The following is a 17,913-nucleotide window of genomic DNA, read 5'->3' as shown; positions in this document are numbered from 1 at the left end:
ATTTTGGGGGGCTGGATCAAAATAAAGATATTGAAATATCAGTAATCTGTCTGATGTAAAAAACTACAACAACAACAACAACAACTCTCCAATCAACTTCATCAAAGCAGTAAGCCTAAAACGCTGACTTTAGTTATTGCTTCTAAATTGAGGCTCAGTGTAAACAGTCACATTCAAGGTTTTTCTATCATGTTGAGTCAATTAAATAAGACATTAAATAAGTAGATTTGACACTATAGAATAAAAGCGTTAGGTACATGCATATATTTGTATTGATTAAATTTTTTTTGTTTTTCATTTAATAAGGCGATGTCATTTTTCTGTTATTAGTGGTGGAAGAAGTATTCAGATCCTCCTTAAGTAAAAGTCCTCATGCCACACTGTGGAAATACTCCTAGAGAGGGTGAAACACACAAGTATCATTGGCAAAGCTGTTAAAGTATCACAGATCAACAAAAAAAAAAGGTCCAAGTAAGTATTTTAATATAATTATGTTTTTGGATTTGTATTATATTGTTTATGTTGCATTTTACTGCTGCAGCTGTTGAAGCTTGAGTTAATTATAACTGCAATGCATCGCATTTTACAAGATCACCTTATGTTGTGTCTCCAAGCCAGTGAAGAGAAGGTTAAAAATGGTGCAATCCGTAAAGTTACTGGTTACTATAGTTACTATAGCTGTCAGACAAATGTAGCGGGGTATAAAGTTCAGTGTTTGCCTCGTGGATTCGAGTTCAAATATAAAGATGAAATATGAAAAGAAAATTCTCAAATACGGTACAAGTACTTTTAAATCAAAAACTCTTAGTAACGTTCCAGCACTGTTTGGTTTGTCTTAATTGATCAGTTTCTCTGGTGTACGACATGAGGAGGCGCACTTGAAGGCATCACAACAGGTGCGGATCCCGTTGCGCATGTCAAGAGCGCTCCAGCGCAGAAAACCACACGCTGGCCCGGGCAGCTGGAATAAACTAAACCTTAATTTGCTTTAGCAACACTGAGGACAGAATGGAGCCCTCAAAAATCTTCATCAACTTGGCTTTGGGGCCCGGCGCTCTGCATGGTGCCACCTGCTGGGCACATTTAGGATGACGGCGAAACCTGGGTGACAATCTCCCAGATGGCAGGACAACACCCCTGATTCAAAAGAGTCACATGGCGTCCCACTTGTTGTAATACAGATGATATTCTCAATCAAGACAACAGGTGTTTCATTATCTCTGAAAACTGCACATTTATTACCATCTGCTTTGCATCACCAGTTTCAGAAAACCTCATCAGCAGCTGAAAGGGAGATTTACAAAAAAACCAAAACAGAGCCCCTCGCAGCAAGCGATAATGCAAACAAGGCCGGCCACATCAGGAGGACAGTATCTGATCTTTTCTCACTGTGGTTCCAGCTGTGGGTATGTCCTGGTCAAAGGGATAAACTGGGATACATTGTTGTGATGTCCTTTATGGGTTCTCACTGATCCGGCTTCCTTTCTGTGAGCAGATGAGTGATGAATGCTTGTTTGTTCTGGTGCGCTCAACATAAACAAAATTATCATGCACAGATGGGGCTGCTGCTTTCTTTCAAATATGAACAGCCTTTGCTCTCTCTCTCTCTCTCTCTCTCTCTCACTCTCACTCACACACACACACACACACACAGAGAGAGAGAGAGATACACTGGTATAAAGAACAAACCTTCCTTTGCAATACCACCACATAACTCCATGTCATATTCCAAAGATATAAGCTCTAAGATCTACTTATGAAATGCATTTGAACTAGTAATCAGACTTTAAAAAGCCTCAGGTTGACTACATATGCTGACTGATACATCATTACTGAGGCGGACTGAAAAGGCACTGGACCGCCTACTGACCGTCTCAAGGTTGTACGCCTCTACCAACCAGTCAAGCTGCAATTTAAACCCATGTCTGTCCAGAGTGACGTAAAACACATAGTCATAGCAGCTTTTGGGGGAATTTAAGAACACGTGGCGCAAATGAACCTTGGAAGAATAAAAATGCTTAAGATTTAAAAAAAAAAAAAAACCTGTAAACTATTATTGTTAATTTTTTTTCTTCAATTTAATAAAAAAATGCCCAATAACAGCTTTAAATCACCAATTATATTAGTTAAAGCTGTTGTAGGTGATTGGAAAATAAGTGTAAAGTAGTTCTATATTCTAACAGTAATCACTGTTATAGTATCCGGTCATGTCTCACATCTCTCCTCCCCCCTGCTGGCTGTTAAAGACAAAAGCTATTTTCTGGTATCCCTGCACACTTTATCCAACCATGACAGAGAACTCCATAAAGGGGTGCTCCTGTCTGTTCGTGAACACTTAAAGAGCAGGGTTCTCCTTTTTGCTTTGTTTGGAAATGACAGAATTCGTGTGGTGTCAGAGAGAGGAGGGAGGGGATTGCTAACTGGAACATGGACGGGAAGCTCGCTAAAATGATGATGAATCTTACAGCGGCTTTAATAGCTGCTACTCGGAACTCCAAATGGTTCACAGCCACATTATGACTCCTGCATGTAAACAATTTGCATGTCTTAGTGGTCGTTTTGCTTCGCTTTCTGGTCATTTTGGGCCTCTTTGTGGTTGTTTGGTTGACTTTCCAACAAGAAATGTTAATGGTCACTTCATGCAGAGATCCTGATACTTACAAGCCAACTTCCACCTTAATCTGGTAACAGGGGGATTTCAGGGTCGGCCTGTGGTCACTCTGCTCCCATGTATAGAATTGCAGTTTTTCGAAATTGTGCAGCAGCTTGACAACCCTGAGGAACACCGCTGATTCTGATTTAAAAAGAAGAAGAAGAAAAAGGTGAAAGAGAGGTCAACAGTAACTCAATGCCAGGAGTCCTTTCATCCTCGCAGGGTTGAGGCGAAGCTCGGAGCTTTAACACTAACCAGTGAATCTGAAGGACACTGTGGTCCAGCTCCAACTGTCAACATCATGTGAAGTAGTAGCACAGGAATAAATTGCTCGGAGCTCTACCTCTAGCACAAGATCGCACTGTTCCAATTATTGTCATGCAGCTGCCTCTGTATTTAGGTCACCCTGTTGCTACTGGTACACATTATTACCTGACATCACAGCCAATTAGTGCTCATCATGTGTAGACTGTACTCTAGTCATCATTTATTAATATGCTATACGTATAATTACTGGACTTACACTCACGCGGTCTCGCTTTATCACTATGTCAGTGAAATTCTCTGGAGTGTCTGCCGGTTCATCCATCAGCGCTGGCAGGGATTCAGAGTGAACTTTGACTGACAGCTTCTGTCACGGATAGAGGTCCGTGGCAGTCTCCTCGGCGGTTCTGGAGTCCCCTGGCAACGCTTCAGATGACACCCTGACACCAGGGATGAGGTCAGCATACTGTCGAACCTTAACCTCAAACGCTGGAGAAAGATGGATGTCAGGAATTATGGGCGGGGAGTAAAAGAGATGGGACAGAGGATAAACAGTGGATATAGAATGTTGAGAGAGACACATAAAGGCAGCGAGGGAGTGGAAAAGAAAGCGAAGGAAGGAGAGAGACAGATAAAGGCAGCCGAGCAAGAGATAGGGAGCAGCAGATTTAGTCGACACAAAAAAACTCCTACACACTCTCACTTGAGCCTGCACCTCAGGCTTTGAAGGAGAGAGGAGATGGAGAGATAGCCACGTCCTCTCCTTGGGTCCTCTCTCCTTCGCTATCTTTTTCTCATTTGGCCCTTTCCATCGTTCCCTTCTCCTTCTTCCTTCCCTCTCTCTCTCTCTCTCTCTCTCTCTCATACACGCATACTGAAAGTCTCAAGAAAAAGTGATCTCGACTCTCTCAGGGGGATTAATTGGCAGATTGATTGTCTCCTCTTGACCCTTGTGGGTATGATTATGGAATTGGAAATGAAGATTTGAAACTGATTAAAAACTTTGAAACTGATTGTTCCTCTCTCCGCTGAGAGACGTCGTTCATAAGAGACTTTTAATCTATACCCCAGTCTCAAAACATTCACTATGAATTATGTTAAAAGCGCCTGTGGAAATCAAATCGAGTGAAAGTGAATGGCAGAAAGGCTTCAGTTAAAACTGTGAATTCAAAATCTGCATGGTTTTGCTCAAAAAGGCCAAACACAATATTTTGTTTCTTATGATTAAAGGTCGAGCCATAGATCATTTTAATACGGAGGACATTTTATCTCCTTTATCTACTGTTCAGCTGTCGGGGCAGAGACATGACAATAAAGCTGTCCGTTATTTTATGATTTAATTTATACTGGGGTTCTGCAAAAGTCCCCATCAAAAGATATGGGATGTGAATGAAAGCCCGCCAAGAGGGTGCAGAATATGAATGATGGCGGTTTAAAATGCAGGAAGCATTTCATGTGATTAGAAAAGGTTTTTGAATACACATTTTATGTTGCAGTCCGTGCTGCCCGAACAATCCCATTTAAGTTTAGTTGAATGAGTTGCAGAAAATGTTCAAATAACTGATGCTCATAACTTTTTTCAACAATACATTTTTACTTGCAATGGTGGAAAGAAACACTCTACAGTCACTGAAGTACTTGAGGTACTTGCACTTTTCTCGAGTATTTCCATTTGATGTAACTTGATACTTCCACTGCACTTTATGTCAGAGGGATTATAACATTTTGCTTTGCTGCATGTGACATTTGCATCTGACAGCTATTGTTACAAGTTAATATTACAATTAAGCTTTTACACTGTCTCTACTAGAAAATGTTCACAAGATTTAATGTTCAAAAATAAAAGGTTTATCTCATACTGTTTATTGCTTTAGCATCTCTATTCACCCTCTATCTAAGGCACTATGCTAGTGCTTGTCTCTTTAAGGCCCATCTCCCTAAATCCCAGTCTGCCCCGATTGGTCAGCTCTCAAAGGCCTGAGCAGACACCACCCACTGCGTAACTGCATCAGGTCTGCAGTTACACAGTGTCATCGCCCTCAGCCACCCTCAGCCACGCTGAGGGTGATGACTATACAGTTTTGACATTACAACCATATGAAAGTCCTTACAGCTCGTTTTAATGTACAATTTCAGAGTATGGGCAGGGTGCTTTGGATTGACACTTTTACAGTATTTATGTACCACCTGGACCTCCTTTACGTTTAAATAAATGAATTTCACTTTATACAATATGGGACCTTTGAAAAAATGATAAGCTCATGAAAAACATCGCATCACTACAGATTAAACCTGTAGTTTCCAGCATCTTTGGCTTGTGAGCCCACTTGGGTTAAACACTTGACTATACTACCAAAATGAAAGCAGAGTAGTTAAAAGTAGTTCCACTTCAATCAATAAAATGCTACTTGTAATACATTAATCCACTAGTACGATAAATCTATTTTCATATATAATATATCAGCATGATTTTTATCTACTTTGCGGATAATAGCTCTGTGTTTTTACTTTACTATGATTAAAGCAGAATCCTTATTTTACATTAAAGTACATTTGCGGCAATAACAGATCTGAGTACTCCTTCCATCACTGACAGATTGTAATAGTTGGATATAGCAAACATACCATGATATAGTGAGACAAAAAGATTTCTTTGAAAAGCAAAGCGTGCTATTAATAAGACAGCAAATCTAAGCAGACTTGTTGAGGAATAAGCTATGAGGAAAAGTTCCTCCTCCACAAAGCAGCACATTAAACTCAGCCATGTGGGAGCAGAATGAATCAAAAGCCACCCAGTTCAATGGAAAGCAGAAAGTGAATAATCTGCAGATGATAGTCTGGTTAGCACAAATAATTTAGAGCAAACCGCCTCAGTAATCCTGAACAAAGTCCTGATGACAGTCGCTATTGCAAGCATCAAGCTTCTTCACCCACGCTAATGAAATCTGAGGAGGTGTGTGTGTGCCGTCAGAGATATCATTCAGGACTGATGGAGCTTGCGGAGCGAGATGACACCCATTATTTCACCTAAATCAGATATCCTGCGCGGAAAATGAACATTTCCCAGCAGGTAGAGGATAAACACTGACTGTCACCTCATGATGTAATCCTGACAGCTGCCACGTCCTGAAGTGCCATAGTAAAGGCTTGTTGTTGCCTATGTAGGATTATAAAGAGTCCCCACACAATGAGAGGAAATAAGATGAGAAAAAAAATCTGAATAATACAAACATCAAGGAATCTTACTGAACAGGGGATGATAGCCAGGCACTCAATACGAACCCTGCAGGATGAGGATAATGATAGCCTAAATAGGATTATAATCATTGCACAACATTCCCACACAACCGCAGATGGATCCTACAAGTGAGGGGTATTAATAAGGAAAGGGCTGTAATTTCACAATATTGTAATCAGCAGAGACTGGTTGCGTGTGCTTTCAAGGCTCTTGTTAAGCTTTTTCAAATCCTACAAATCTGCGGCGTGAGGGCGTGGAGGATCTGTAGAGGATCTGTACCATGATAAGTAACGCCATACTGGGAGTACCTGAAGAGCACAGGTTTTAGTTTAAAGCATCCAGAATGGAGGAGACGGCATGTGTGAATACAAGTGTAAAGAGCCAATCTGTACTAGCGATCTCATGGGCTTTACACGCTCACGTTAAAGTCAAACTGTTAGAAGAAAGAAATGTAATGAAATATCAATGTGCCGGCTGCCTGTGAGTAAGAAATCTGGGAGTGAACGATGCTATTTAGGAGTAAACAGTTCCAGTGAAGCCTGCCGCCTCTGGTTATATTTCCACACAAGTACTGCAACACAATACAGGAAGTGGAAAATTGCTTTCAAATGGATTTTGAGACGCAGCTGAAGCCTGACGTCTTAAACAGGGTGGCCATCAGAGGGAAGAGACGATCGCAGCGGCACCGCCTGAGGAAGCAATAGCAGCTATTAAACATTAGGTCTTCTCATTCAGCAGAAAGAACTGCTACAGCCTTCATCATGGCTCCTTAAAAGTGTGGGCTGGGACCGAAAAATTGGACCTTTTTCAAATGCTCAAACAGCCATAACTTTCTGGATTTAATCAACAATTTACCAGCATTTCTCATGTGCAAAATACCTTCCTGACAAACAGCAACCCTGCAGCCAAGGGAAATTGTATAAGCAGCTTTGTCTGCAGCCGTAATCACCTTCATCAGACACACTGGGATATGTAAAAGAAAAACCTTCAGCGCTTAATCGATAAAAGCAAGGCTTTTCTGCAAGGCCACGGCTTTAACAGTGGCTCTGTGTTCTGCCAGACAGGGCTCTTAATGATGTCGGCACTGCACTGATAAAAGGAGATTCAGGTAATGGTGGAGATGGTGGCGGCGGTCAGTGTTTAAAGGACATACATTTTGTGTCCAGGATCAAACCGCATGATTCTGATACACTCACTGTAGCGGAGGATTAGTAAGCAGCTTTTTGAGTGAGGAGACACTGGCATGTATTTCATAATTCTATTGATCCGCACAGCATGACAGTGAATGTGTGTGATCAATGACCAGAGACGCGGCAATCAATTATAACCTTTACATGAAAGCATTGGTCCCCATGCGTTCAAATATTTAGAAAACAGTGTTTGTCACTGGTGCTTAAGAAAAAAAAAAAAATAAATCATGATAAAACTAACGGGATGTTCTCACAGGATGCTGTTTCTATGGTACCCAGCAGGCTCAGTTTCATCGTACAGTAATATTAAAGGTGCAACAGCTGATTTTGAATCTCATGACCAGGTCATCAAATACCAACGCTTTGGGTGGAGGCTGGCGCGACGCACCGACCCGAGGCACTGGTATTTGATGACCTGGGACTGAGAGTCAAACAATTGTACATCTATCTTCTGAATCTTTTTAATTTTTTTTTTGCACCTTTAAAGGGCTGCCCAGAGATTTTAGAGTAAAGTTCAGAGGACTGCTTCTGAGCCTGTCAGAACAGTTGTATAACGTCCTCTGTGGCACATGAGCTTTTGTGACACCTGAACCTGCATTACAAACTAGGACAATGAGGTCACCTTCAAGGAATTTCCCAGGCAGGAATGGTCTAATGAAACACGTAATTGAGTTGCATCATGGGAGTTGTAGGAGAACTGTTTGAGCTTGACCCACACAAGGGATTTAAAGTCGAAATAAAAGAGTCTTTCTTTTCCCCATGTGTCTCTTGTGAGTACTTTAAATAGTCCACCTTCAGCAGGGACCTTTATAATTTCATGGTTAATCTTATTTCTTTACTCTGTACTTATTTCTTTGCAACGATTCTGTGATGATTGTAACATCTCTTATTGCATCACTATAATATGAAGCTGATGAAACAAAGGTTTTTTTTGTTTGTTTGTTTTTAGTGTCATTGAGAACGCATCATTTTCACTTGATGTTGCGTGTCAGTGCTCTCCGTGTGTTCGTTAGTCGGTGACTCCCTCTCCTCCGGGAGCTGCGCCTCGCCCCGCAGCACCGCGACGCTGAGATCACTCCGGGAGGGCGGCGCACAGGGGGGGGGGAGCTACGTGTTGCTGCGCAGCAACAGATACAGAGCTGGGAGGGAGAGATAGAGAGAGACGGACAGAGAAAGAGAGAGACAGAGAGAGAGAGAGAGAGAGAGAGAGAGAGAGAGGAATTCCCTCGCAAAAGCAAAAGCTGCTACCAGGGCGTGTTTCAGTCCATATGACTCCCAGAATTTGTTGTTCTAAATGTAGCCGGTACCTGTAGCAGAAGGAGGTGTAATTCCCGGTGGACACAGGATGTAAGGACCAGCAGCTACACCAGGCGGGTATATTTGAGGAAGGCGCGTCAATTTATTTCTGGCTGGAGGCAAGATCATATCTGACACCGCGCCGACTCCCTTAAGAAGCAGCTTCCTCCTCTTCCACCCGGGCTAGGAAAATCAACCTGACAGAGACGCGCCTGGCTGGACTCCGGGGACAGAGGAGCTCCGCGTTTATCACAGGGCCACAACTTGGCCATAAACGGCGATATGCCGTCACCGGAGTTAAGATGCGGACTCTTGTTGTAGGAGGATTCTGTAAACTGGCTGCGCGTTGAAGTAAGTTCATTGTTCTTATGTGAGCTTTTGTTTTGCTCTCCGTGTAATTGTTAACACACGTGGATGTGGCGAATGGGATTTTATTCATTTTTGTATCTTTTAATTTTAAAAAGCAAGTGCGGTTTTAACCCAAATGATATTAATCCATTTATTTTCTTTCTCTCTTCTCTCTGAAAGTGTGCGTCTCTCCGTGGTGCCCATCTCTTCCTAACTGTCCCTCTGTCTTTTGTCTGTCACTCTTTCTCTCTCTGTGTGCGCCGTGCGTATCAGTGTGTGTCCCTCTACCCAGACATGACAGGTCAGGTCCTGGGGACACCGGGCGGCGGGGCTCACATGGATGACAACGCCGCCATCCGCATCAACGTGGGCGGCTTTAAGAAGCGTCTCCAGTCCGACACTCTCTCCCGGTTCCCGGAGACGAGGCTGGCGCGTTTACTCCACTGCCAGTCCAAAGAGTCCATACTGGAGCTGTGCGACGACTACGACGACACGGAGAAAGAGTTTTACTTCGACAGGAACCCTGCGCTCTTCCCCTACGTGTTGAATTTCTACAACACGGGGCGGCTGCACGTCATGGCCGAGCTGTGCATCTTCTCCTTCAGCCAGGAGATCGAGTACTGGGGCATCAACGAGTTCTTCATCGACTCCTGCTGCAGCAGCGCCTACCACTGTAGGAAAATGGACCAGGACCGGGACGACTGGGAGGACAGGAGCGATGAAGGGAGCACCACCTCGTCTTTTGACGAGCTGTTGGAGTTTTACAGCGACGCCACCAAGTTTGACAAGCAGTTGCTCGGCAGCGCACGGAGGCGCGTCTGGTTAATGCTGGATAACCCCGGCTACTCTGTGGCCAGCCGCATCATCAGCATCCTCTCCATCCTGGTGGTGCTCGGCTCCATCGCCACTATGTGCATGAACAGCATGAGCGAGTTCAGCCTGTTGGACAGCGAGGGGCAACCCACAGAGGACCCCCGATTCGAGACTGTGGAGCACTTTGGCATCGGCTGGTTCACTCTGGAGCTGGTCGCCAGGTTCGTGGTGGCGCCGGATCTGCTGCACTTCTTCGAGCACCCGTTGAATGTAATAGACCTGGTGTCCATACTTCCGTTTTACCTGACACTCCTTATAAACCTGGTGGTGGAGAGCACCCCGGCGCTGGCCAACCTGGGACGCGTTGCGCAAGTGCTGAGGCTGATGAGGATATTCCGCATCCTGAAGCTGGCCCGTCACTCCACGGGGCTACGCTCCCTGGGGGCCACCCTCAGGAACAGCTACAAAGAAGTGGGCCTGCTGCTTCTCTACTTGGCTGTCGGGGTGTCGTTTTTCTCCGTCATGGCCTACACGGTGGAGAAAGAGGACAGCGAGGATCTCTCCACCATCCCGGCGTGCTGGTGGTGGGCCACCGTCAGCATGACCACCGTCGGGTACGGGGATGTGGTGCCGGTGTCCATAGCGGGCAAGCTGACCGCGTCAGCGTGCATCCTGGCCGGGATCTTAGTAGTGGTGCTTCCGATAACGCTCATTTTCAATAAATTCTCTCTCTTCTACAAGAGACAAAAACAGCTGGAGATCGCAATGAGGAGCTGCGATTTCGACGAGGGAATAAAAGAGGTGCCCTCGGTCAACCTGAGGAACTATTACGCACATAAAGTCAAATCCCTCATGGCGAGCTTGTCAAACATGAGCCGGAGTTCACCCAGTGAACACAGTCTGAATGAATCCATACACTGAACCAGTTTTAACAAGGACCCCCGGTCGGGTTGGATGACTCTGCTCAGTCAGAGCGGCTGCATGAGGAGCTGTCCAGAGTGCTGAAACTCAGCCCAATTTCTTCCAATGATGTCTGACCGTTTGCCTCTCTGTAGCTCAGTGCAATAACGTGTTAACCTAAGTGTCAGTCACAATGAGAAAGTAAGCAAATGTACAGGAGAGCCTGAATGTGATGATCTCACTGTGCGCTGGTATGGCCCGTCACCAAATAGCCCAAAAAAGTGGCCGCATACTATTAAAAAGGCAGACAATGCTGTAGTTGTTTACAGTCCTCAGTGGTGTCACACTGTAGTCCCCCCCTCCAGCTATACCTGTCGTGATCCAATATGTCTGAAAGTAACTCCAGCTGTATCTCTCTTGAAGAATGTTAATGTGTAATTGTTCTGTTGCAACAAGATTACTTCAGATGTGTGGTTAAAGCAAACTGTATTAAACAGAAAAAAAATACACAACACACTTCCTCATGTTTTTCATGTGCGGAGAGAGGGTCTTACTGCTCAGGATAACACATGTAAGCCTGTAGGGGGAAAGATTTGGATTTAAAGCCGTGACTGACACAATATCTAAGACAGGTTGACAGGCACAGCAACAAGCATTCAGAGCTGACACGCTGAATTCATTTATTGTGAGGACTTTTTTTTTTTGGGGGGGGGGGGTTTCATTCGACGAAAACTGTTGTTTGATATCAATCCATGGATTTTTTTTACCAGTAATTCGTCACAAGTTATGCAAAGCCACAAACACGGTGTCATATTGGTAGAAAACACACTTCAAAACAGGCTGTCATAATACACAGTAATTCCACGGGCATGACTACTGTGAAGTTACAGTATACAGCTGTAGATGAATTGTATTTTACTGTGAAATATTTACAGTACATTATTGTGAAACATGTACAGTAAATTACTGTGAAATATTCACAATAAATTACTGTAAAATTACTGTGAAAGTAATGCAACTAGTAGCCAGGAATTTACTGTAAATTTACAGTGAAAAATTTTACATTGTATATAGATTCCCACTACATGTTTGTCGCGGCCAGATGAATTCACAATAACGATATAATCGTGAGATCTACAGAATTTAGGGGGGGGAAAAAATGCTACTCATCTTACACTTTATTCATCGTGTGCTTTGATTTTTTTTTTTTTTATGGAGGGGAATGAAAAACACAGTACGAGTGTTAAGAGGTAAACAACAAAGAACAACTACGCTTTGTGTGGAAGTAGTGAAAAAGCAACCAGATGAACTCAAGCAAACAAAAAGATCCACAAGGCCAAACATCTGCCGTAAATACAATGTCAATTATTTACACACACAGTATTATCATATCTGTATTTATAACATGAATGTCCTGTACAACTGCATGTCAGCTTTTTCTATCAAGTCTTACGGTTTCTGGACAAAACTAGTGCTCTTATTCCTGGGGGGCTGAGGGAAGGTTTTGCACCCCTCCGCCTGCTCCTGGTCAGCATCACAATAAACAACTCTCTTTCTCTCACACACACTCAATTGCAGTTGCGGGAATACAACAGAGAGCACTCACTTAGTGGCATTGATTTCAGTTTAAAGGATAAATAGCCATTTGATGTACCAGCTATAAAAGCTCAATTCTTTTTCTCATCTCATATTTCTCTACAGTTCGCCGCATTGATTTCAGTTTTCAATTTAAGGGGCATTTTATTTTTGTAGTCCTTCGGATAATCTCTGTACAACAACAGCTATTATGCTTTCTAGCTCATCAAGATTGTTGTGATTGGAGCGCATTAATCATTAGCACATTAATCACTGACGGGGTTTTTAGGGAAAATAATTCGTACATTCATGCGCATTTCAGCGACTTGAGCAATCAAACTGATCTGCTCCAGTGGTCGGTGAATAATTTGAAATTGATTGTCTCCAGACTAATATGTGCAGACAGGCTGAATGATTCTACATTTAGTTATTTACAGCTCATTGCTTTGAGCATACACAACCAAAAAGAATAAACCCCAGATAGTGGCCTGGTGGAACTCCCAAAAGACTGCCAGAGACTAAAATAAAATTAGTTCAACCTTATTGATTTTACGAAAAATTCACTTTAATAGAAATTAACATCTTTGCTGTGAATACCGAAAAGCTCCTGGGTTTACATATAAGATCATGACAGTATCAGAATCCTGAGGTTTGATTCGCTTGAGGGGATGACTGAGAACAACTGCGTGGCACAGAGGTAATCTCAATGCACTTCAGCAACAAGGTCGTGCTCACTAGGCAAAATCCTAGTGAGAAATAAACCAGTTGCCGCTTGTTTTCCAAGTATTTCTGGGGAGCTCATTTGAAATAATATTTACCCTTAGAGGCCAATTATACCGCTCTCCCTTTGTTTACTCCTGAACCTTTAAAGGCTTCCCCCCCGGGAGCAAATCCAAAGCGCCACGCAGCGCCATAGTAGCACGGAAAAAAATCAGTAAATGAGTTCACAGTGACAGTGGCGGACATTTTATCATATTAACAGAGGCATACCAAAAAAGAAAAAGCCTTTTCCATTTTAGGGAGGGGTGAGTAATAATAGAATTTGGAGCTAGATCTCAATGTACTTTAGGCGTAAGAGAAACAGTAACTAGATTAGGAGATCTGGAAATGTCGTCCAATTCCAAAAGTCAGTTCTTGAGTGTGTGTGTGTGTGTGTGTGTGTGTGCGTGCGTGTGCGTGTGTGTGTGTGTGTGTGTGTGAGACTCCTCAGGAGGAAGATGGAGATGTCTGGCCCCTGCGCTGCTTCCCCTTGGCTCGCCTGTATCATTACCCTCTGACTGTGGTGATAGATGTAAGGAGGGCCCGGACCCTGCCTGGCACACAGCTGAGTACAGATGGCGGCTCAGATCATTAGAGGGCGGCCACGGCCACACACAAAAAAAGAGTCAACTTTCCTCCTCCTTCACACCAGAAAGCTGCAAAGCTTAAACCGAGTCCAACCATTTCTTTTGATCATCAAGACTCAAATTTGTGACTCATCATGCAGAAAGAACCAGGGCACATTTGGGAGTTTTTAAAAATTAGTCTCACATGTAATCATCAAAGCTTTATGAGGTGCGCTTTTTAATGAGAGTTGGTTAATTATTTTTTTTGAATGGTTAATTACCAAATCAAAAGACTTCCTTTGTTCAGATATAAAGTGGGCTGCCTGTAGAGTAGAAAAAGGCCTTGGTTTGTTTGCCGCTTTTTGTATTTCCTGTCAGCAAAGACAGGAGTTGAAGCTCATGAAAAGATACTGACAATGTGTCAAGAATGCTTGCAATAATGTATATCAATGCAGAGCTGACAGGGAAGAAAAACTTAATGGTGAATGTGCCTTGGTGTGTGTGTGTGTGTGCGTTTGTTTGCGCGTGTGCGAACGTACCGTATAAAACTCTGTTACTAAGCAGACGTTCCGTGTTGTTGCACATTACCATCTGCTACTATCCCTGTGCTTTAAACAGTGTGGGAAGATTGGATCTTTTCAGCGAGCTTGTTTCTTTCCCTCCCCTCCTTTCTGCCTCTTCCCACCACGTCTGATCTGTGAATATCGCCAAAAATAATCTCTCATTACATGGATCATGGCATAGCTAATTATCACCTACAGATCTGACGCAAATGAGGAATGCAGGTAATGCCGAACAAGGATGGCTAATCGTATTGCTTTACGCCACCACTGCAGGCCGTGTTGGATTTCTCCGGTTCGCAGAGGACAATCAGAGCGTACTTGTTTTTCTCACATGTGATTTTTGCGTTATTTGTCAGACCGACATCAGGGTAACTCCACCAATTTTACACATTAACGTGGCTTAGTTGCCCTGTGGGTAATGTAGGCGGCAGGTTTTCGAAAGCTGGTCTATCATTGCACTGTTATGACACTGTTGGACTCGTTATGGACGGGTCAAAAACAAATGGTCAAATCGACACAGCAGAATCAGATATCAGATCCCCTTCCTTTCCAAACCTGGCACCTACAATACCCATAATGGAATTTAGCCTCTTGGAGTGACATCACTGGAGACTTCATACTACTTACTACTTATACCTGCTCATGATAATGCCAACATGTGGATTTTCTTAGCTGGTAAAATGTTCACCGTCTTAGTTAAACATGTTTGCATGCTCATTAGCACTAAAGCCAAAGTACTGTTCAGGCTAATGGGCGTGTCTCATCACATCACATCCTGTATCTTCTAAAAACTACTTCCGATTGAAATCCCAGCATATAACCTGTCATACCTCACAAAACCTCCAGCAAGTGTTGGCCCTTCCCCAGAAAACGACCACGGCCGCCTGATCGTAAAAGATCTTCCGAAGGACATGAACTCTAGAAAAATGGGACCAGTAACGTTCTTCCTTTTTAATGCAGCACTTAGTCTGCCGCCATTACGTGACTCATCGACAGAGACAGATGTTTTGGGATCTAAATCACAACAGCGTTCCCACAGAATGTTAATGGATAGCACACAATGGCCCATTCCAACACTTAGTGAGTACGATCCTACCTTTTACCGATGACTTTTATGAAAATCAACTCCCGGATTCTCATTGAACCTCCACATCTAGTCCTCTTTAAACAACCTGTAAGGCCGGAAATGCATTCCAGTTCCCTACTGCCAAGAAGGGGAGCCTAATAGTGTACTTTGGCAGTTTTGTTTGGACGGTACAGATGGTGAGAGCAGAACATTTATTATATGAGCCTGCATATTTTAGCATTTTTAGTGCAATTAGAGTCTCAGTGATCTCACCAAACGTCTGAGTGAGATGCATTAATTGTGGGAGCTGGACCGGAAAAAAACATCTTCAGCTGCAGTGTGTTCCAGCTTTTCAGTAACATTGTTCGGCAGCGTTTAGTGCTTTTCTCAAGAATAGTAAAAAAAAAAAAGATAAGGTAGGAATTTTTGTTCATATCCACCGCCAGGATACTCTCAGCTGCTTAGAGGATAACAGAGTCTTACTCACCAGCTTCTATGGACTGCAACACTGTAGCGCAAGCAGTGCACCGTGTACGTGATGGGAAATCATAAATGTGAGCAAAACCTACAGTATGACACGATTAATACTTCCCACAGATGATCTGGAATGAAAAAAAACCCCTCACGATCCACAGTATTCGGCTGCACACACAGGGGGATTCGCTTTCTCATTAAGTCATGCATGACATCATACAGGTCTGAAAAATGCTCTGGGAAAGAGAGATACCCACGTGGAGTCAACGTCTCTGATCCGGCATGTTTCTACTCGTAATTCACACGTATCACCGTAACTCCTCGGTGCTTGGAAGCGTGACTCACTGCATTTCAGTTGCAGTGCAGCTAAATCAGTGTTCCTGATGGAAACGTAACACCGGGCTACCTCACGAGGGCTTCGAATGAGACAGAATCTTTATACCAGCAACCCTGTAACCCTGAAAGGTTTTCTCAGAGGAGCCGGGAGGATACTGGCTCTTCTAAAGCACAATGGCAATTAAGAAAAAGTCTCCTGAAGCCCAGAATTGGGTTGTGAAGGAACATGCGTGCCAACACACAGCAGCCACACGTGCACAGCTCAGACTAAATTGAGACGAAAGTATTTCTCAGACACAGCTGTTCCCACAGGTGACACAGAGTCAGACAGACCCAGATTGGATCCATTATTATGCTTGGATGGGTGGAGGGGGTGTCGAGTGAAGAGGACAGACATCAAAGCGAGAGCAGGATCTGTTGGGAGATGCATACAGATCACCTATCTGTCGACCTTTGTGTGGAATGTGTTTGTGGGGGCTTTTCATTTGCATGTGCTGTATATGCAGTGCGTGTGCTTGTAAGTGTGTGTGTCATTACTCCCCTCCGGAATCAATTTCCTCCAGGATGTGCCAAGGACAGCGATGCAGACGTTTGATTTGTAAAGCTTGAGCGGAGTGCGTCTGAGATCCTCAGTGGCGGTCCACCTGAGCCCAGTGGGGTGACGTCTGTAATACCTTGAAAAACTGTGATAACTCGATGCGTGTTCTGCCAGAAATAGGAGCAATTATGGGCAAGGTTCTGCAGCAATAATACAAGAGTGAAGGTGAAGGTCTATCAAGCTGTCCTCACCCACAAGGCTCATGACAGCGCAGAGTGTGATGAAAAACGTATGCAAGATGCCCGGGAGCAATACTATGCTTGTATTTAAGGCAAAGACAAAGTGTATTTAAGTGGAGACTAAGAAGAAGTGAGGACAAGAATACAGATTGGTAGAATGTAAGAAAAATGAAAGTAACGGGGGCTGTGATAACACATTGCGAGACGTGATGTGAAGGTAAGAGCATCATGAGTCTATTTCATTTTAGGAATGCAGCCCCACTCCCCTTTTTCCTCTCCCACTCTCTCACTTTTACACCGTCCATCTTCCTGGATCATCAAGTCGCTAAATACGAAGGGCCACAGTCAACCCCCTACAGTACTGGAGAATGGTGATAATTGCCTAATTTGTTATAATTGCAGAGCTCTACCTTGTCTGGTGAAGTTAATTGCCTTTGAAATCCACCTGGTGTTAGAATTATACTGCGCAAAGTGCTACAGCCGCTCCGGGGAGACCTCAGCGTCTAAATGAAACTGATTATGGAAACAAACTGAGCTTCAGCCTGTAGAGTGGCCCTATGTTTTTTCATTATAACTAATCTCGGGTTGGCTTATGGTGGACGCTAATGTTAAGGAGAATGTGCCTGGTATCCCCTCCGACATACAAATGTCGGTTAATGTCGGTGATTAACAACCCGGGTGTTTCTCTGCTGGCGTGAATGACTGACGAACAGCACTAGCCAGTTGCAGTTTCCACAATTTAAGGGTAAGAACTACAAAACTGTACAGCTGGGTGCTAATCCTGACAAAAGCCAATGATTTGACTTTTCAATTCAACAAGCACTGTGGATCTTGAAGGGCTTTGGCGAAATGTTATTTTGCAGTGGTAGAAGATGTGATTGGCCTGAGGAAATATGAACATGACGACTTACATCTATGTCCAGTATGTTAAGGAAAAGCCCTCTGTAACTTTTTTTCTGTAAGGTTGTAACGTTTTGCTTTCACATACCTATCATGCCTTAATTGGTAGACAAAGTTGACTTTTCTTGACTTTTTTTTACACAAGTAAGTTTAACATCCTTTTGAATGTTGAAGCTGCTGCATGCATCGCCCCTG

General features: G+C 43.5%; 1 protein-coding gene across 2 annotated transcripts; it reads left to right on the top strand.

Moving 5' to 3' along the window:
- Positions 1-8,353: 8,353 nt before the first annotated feature.
- On the top strand, positions 8,354-11,214 carry kcns2 (potassium voltage-gated channel modifier subfamily S member 2). Of its 2 annotated transcripts, none has more exons than XM_030392646.1 (2): positions 8,354-8,992; positions 9,263-11,214. In XM_030392646.1, the coding sequence occupies exon 2, from the start codon at positions 9,284-9,286 to the stop codon at positions 10,721-10,723; it is 1,440 nt and encodes a 479-aa protein (XP_030248506.1). In that variant the 5' UTR covers positions 8,354-8,992; positions 9,263-9,283; the 3' UTR covers positions 10,724-11,214. The 2 variants fall into 2 exon arrangements, with proteins under 2 accessions (XP_030248506.1, XP_030248505.1); XM_030392645.1 differs by having other exon boundaries at positions 8,356-8,992; positions 9,170-11,214.
- Positions 11,215-17,913: the final 6,699 nt, after the last annotated feature.

The sequence above is a fragment of the Sparus aurata genome, chromosome 17 (assembly GCF_900880675.1).
Source record: "Sparus aurata chromosome 17, fSpaAur1.1, whole genome shotgun sequence".
NCBI lineage: Eukaryota > Metazoa > Chordata > Actinopteri > Spariformes > Sparidae > Sparus > Sparus aurata.
Note: the sequence above shows the minus strand (reverse complement) of the source record. Positions and strands in the feature narration are given on the sequence as shown.

What these genes read in the sequence shown, in the direction of transcription:
- kcns2 (XM_030392646.1), top strand. Translation starts at nt 9,284, where the DNA reads ATGACAGGTCAGGTCCTGGGGACACCGGGCGGCGGGGCTCACATGGAT.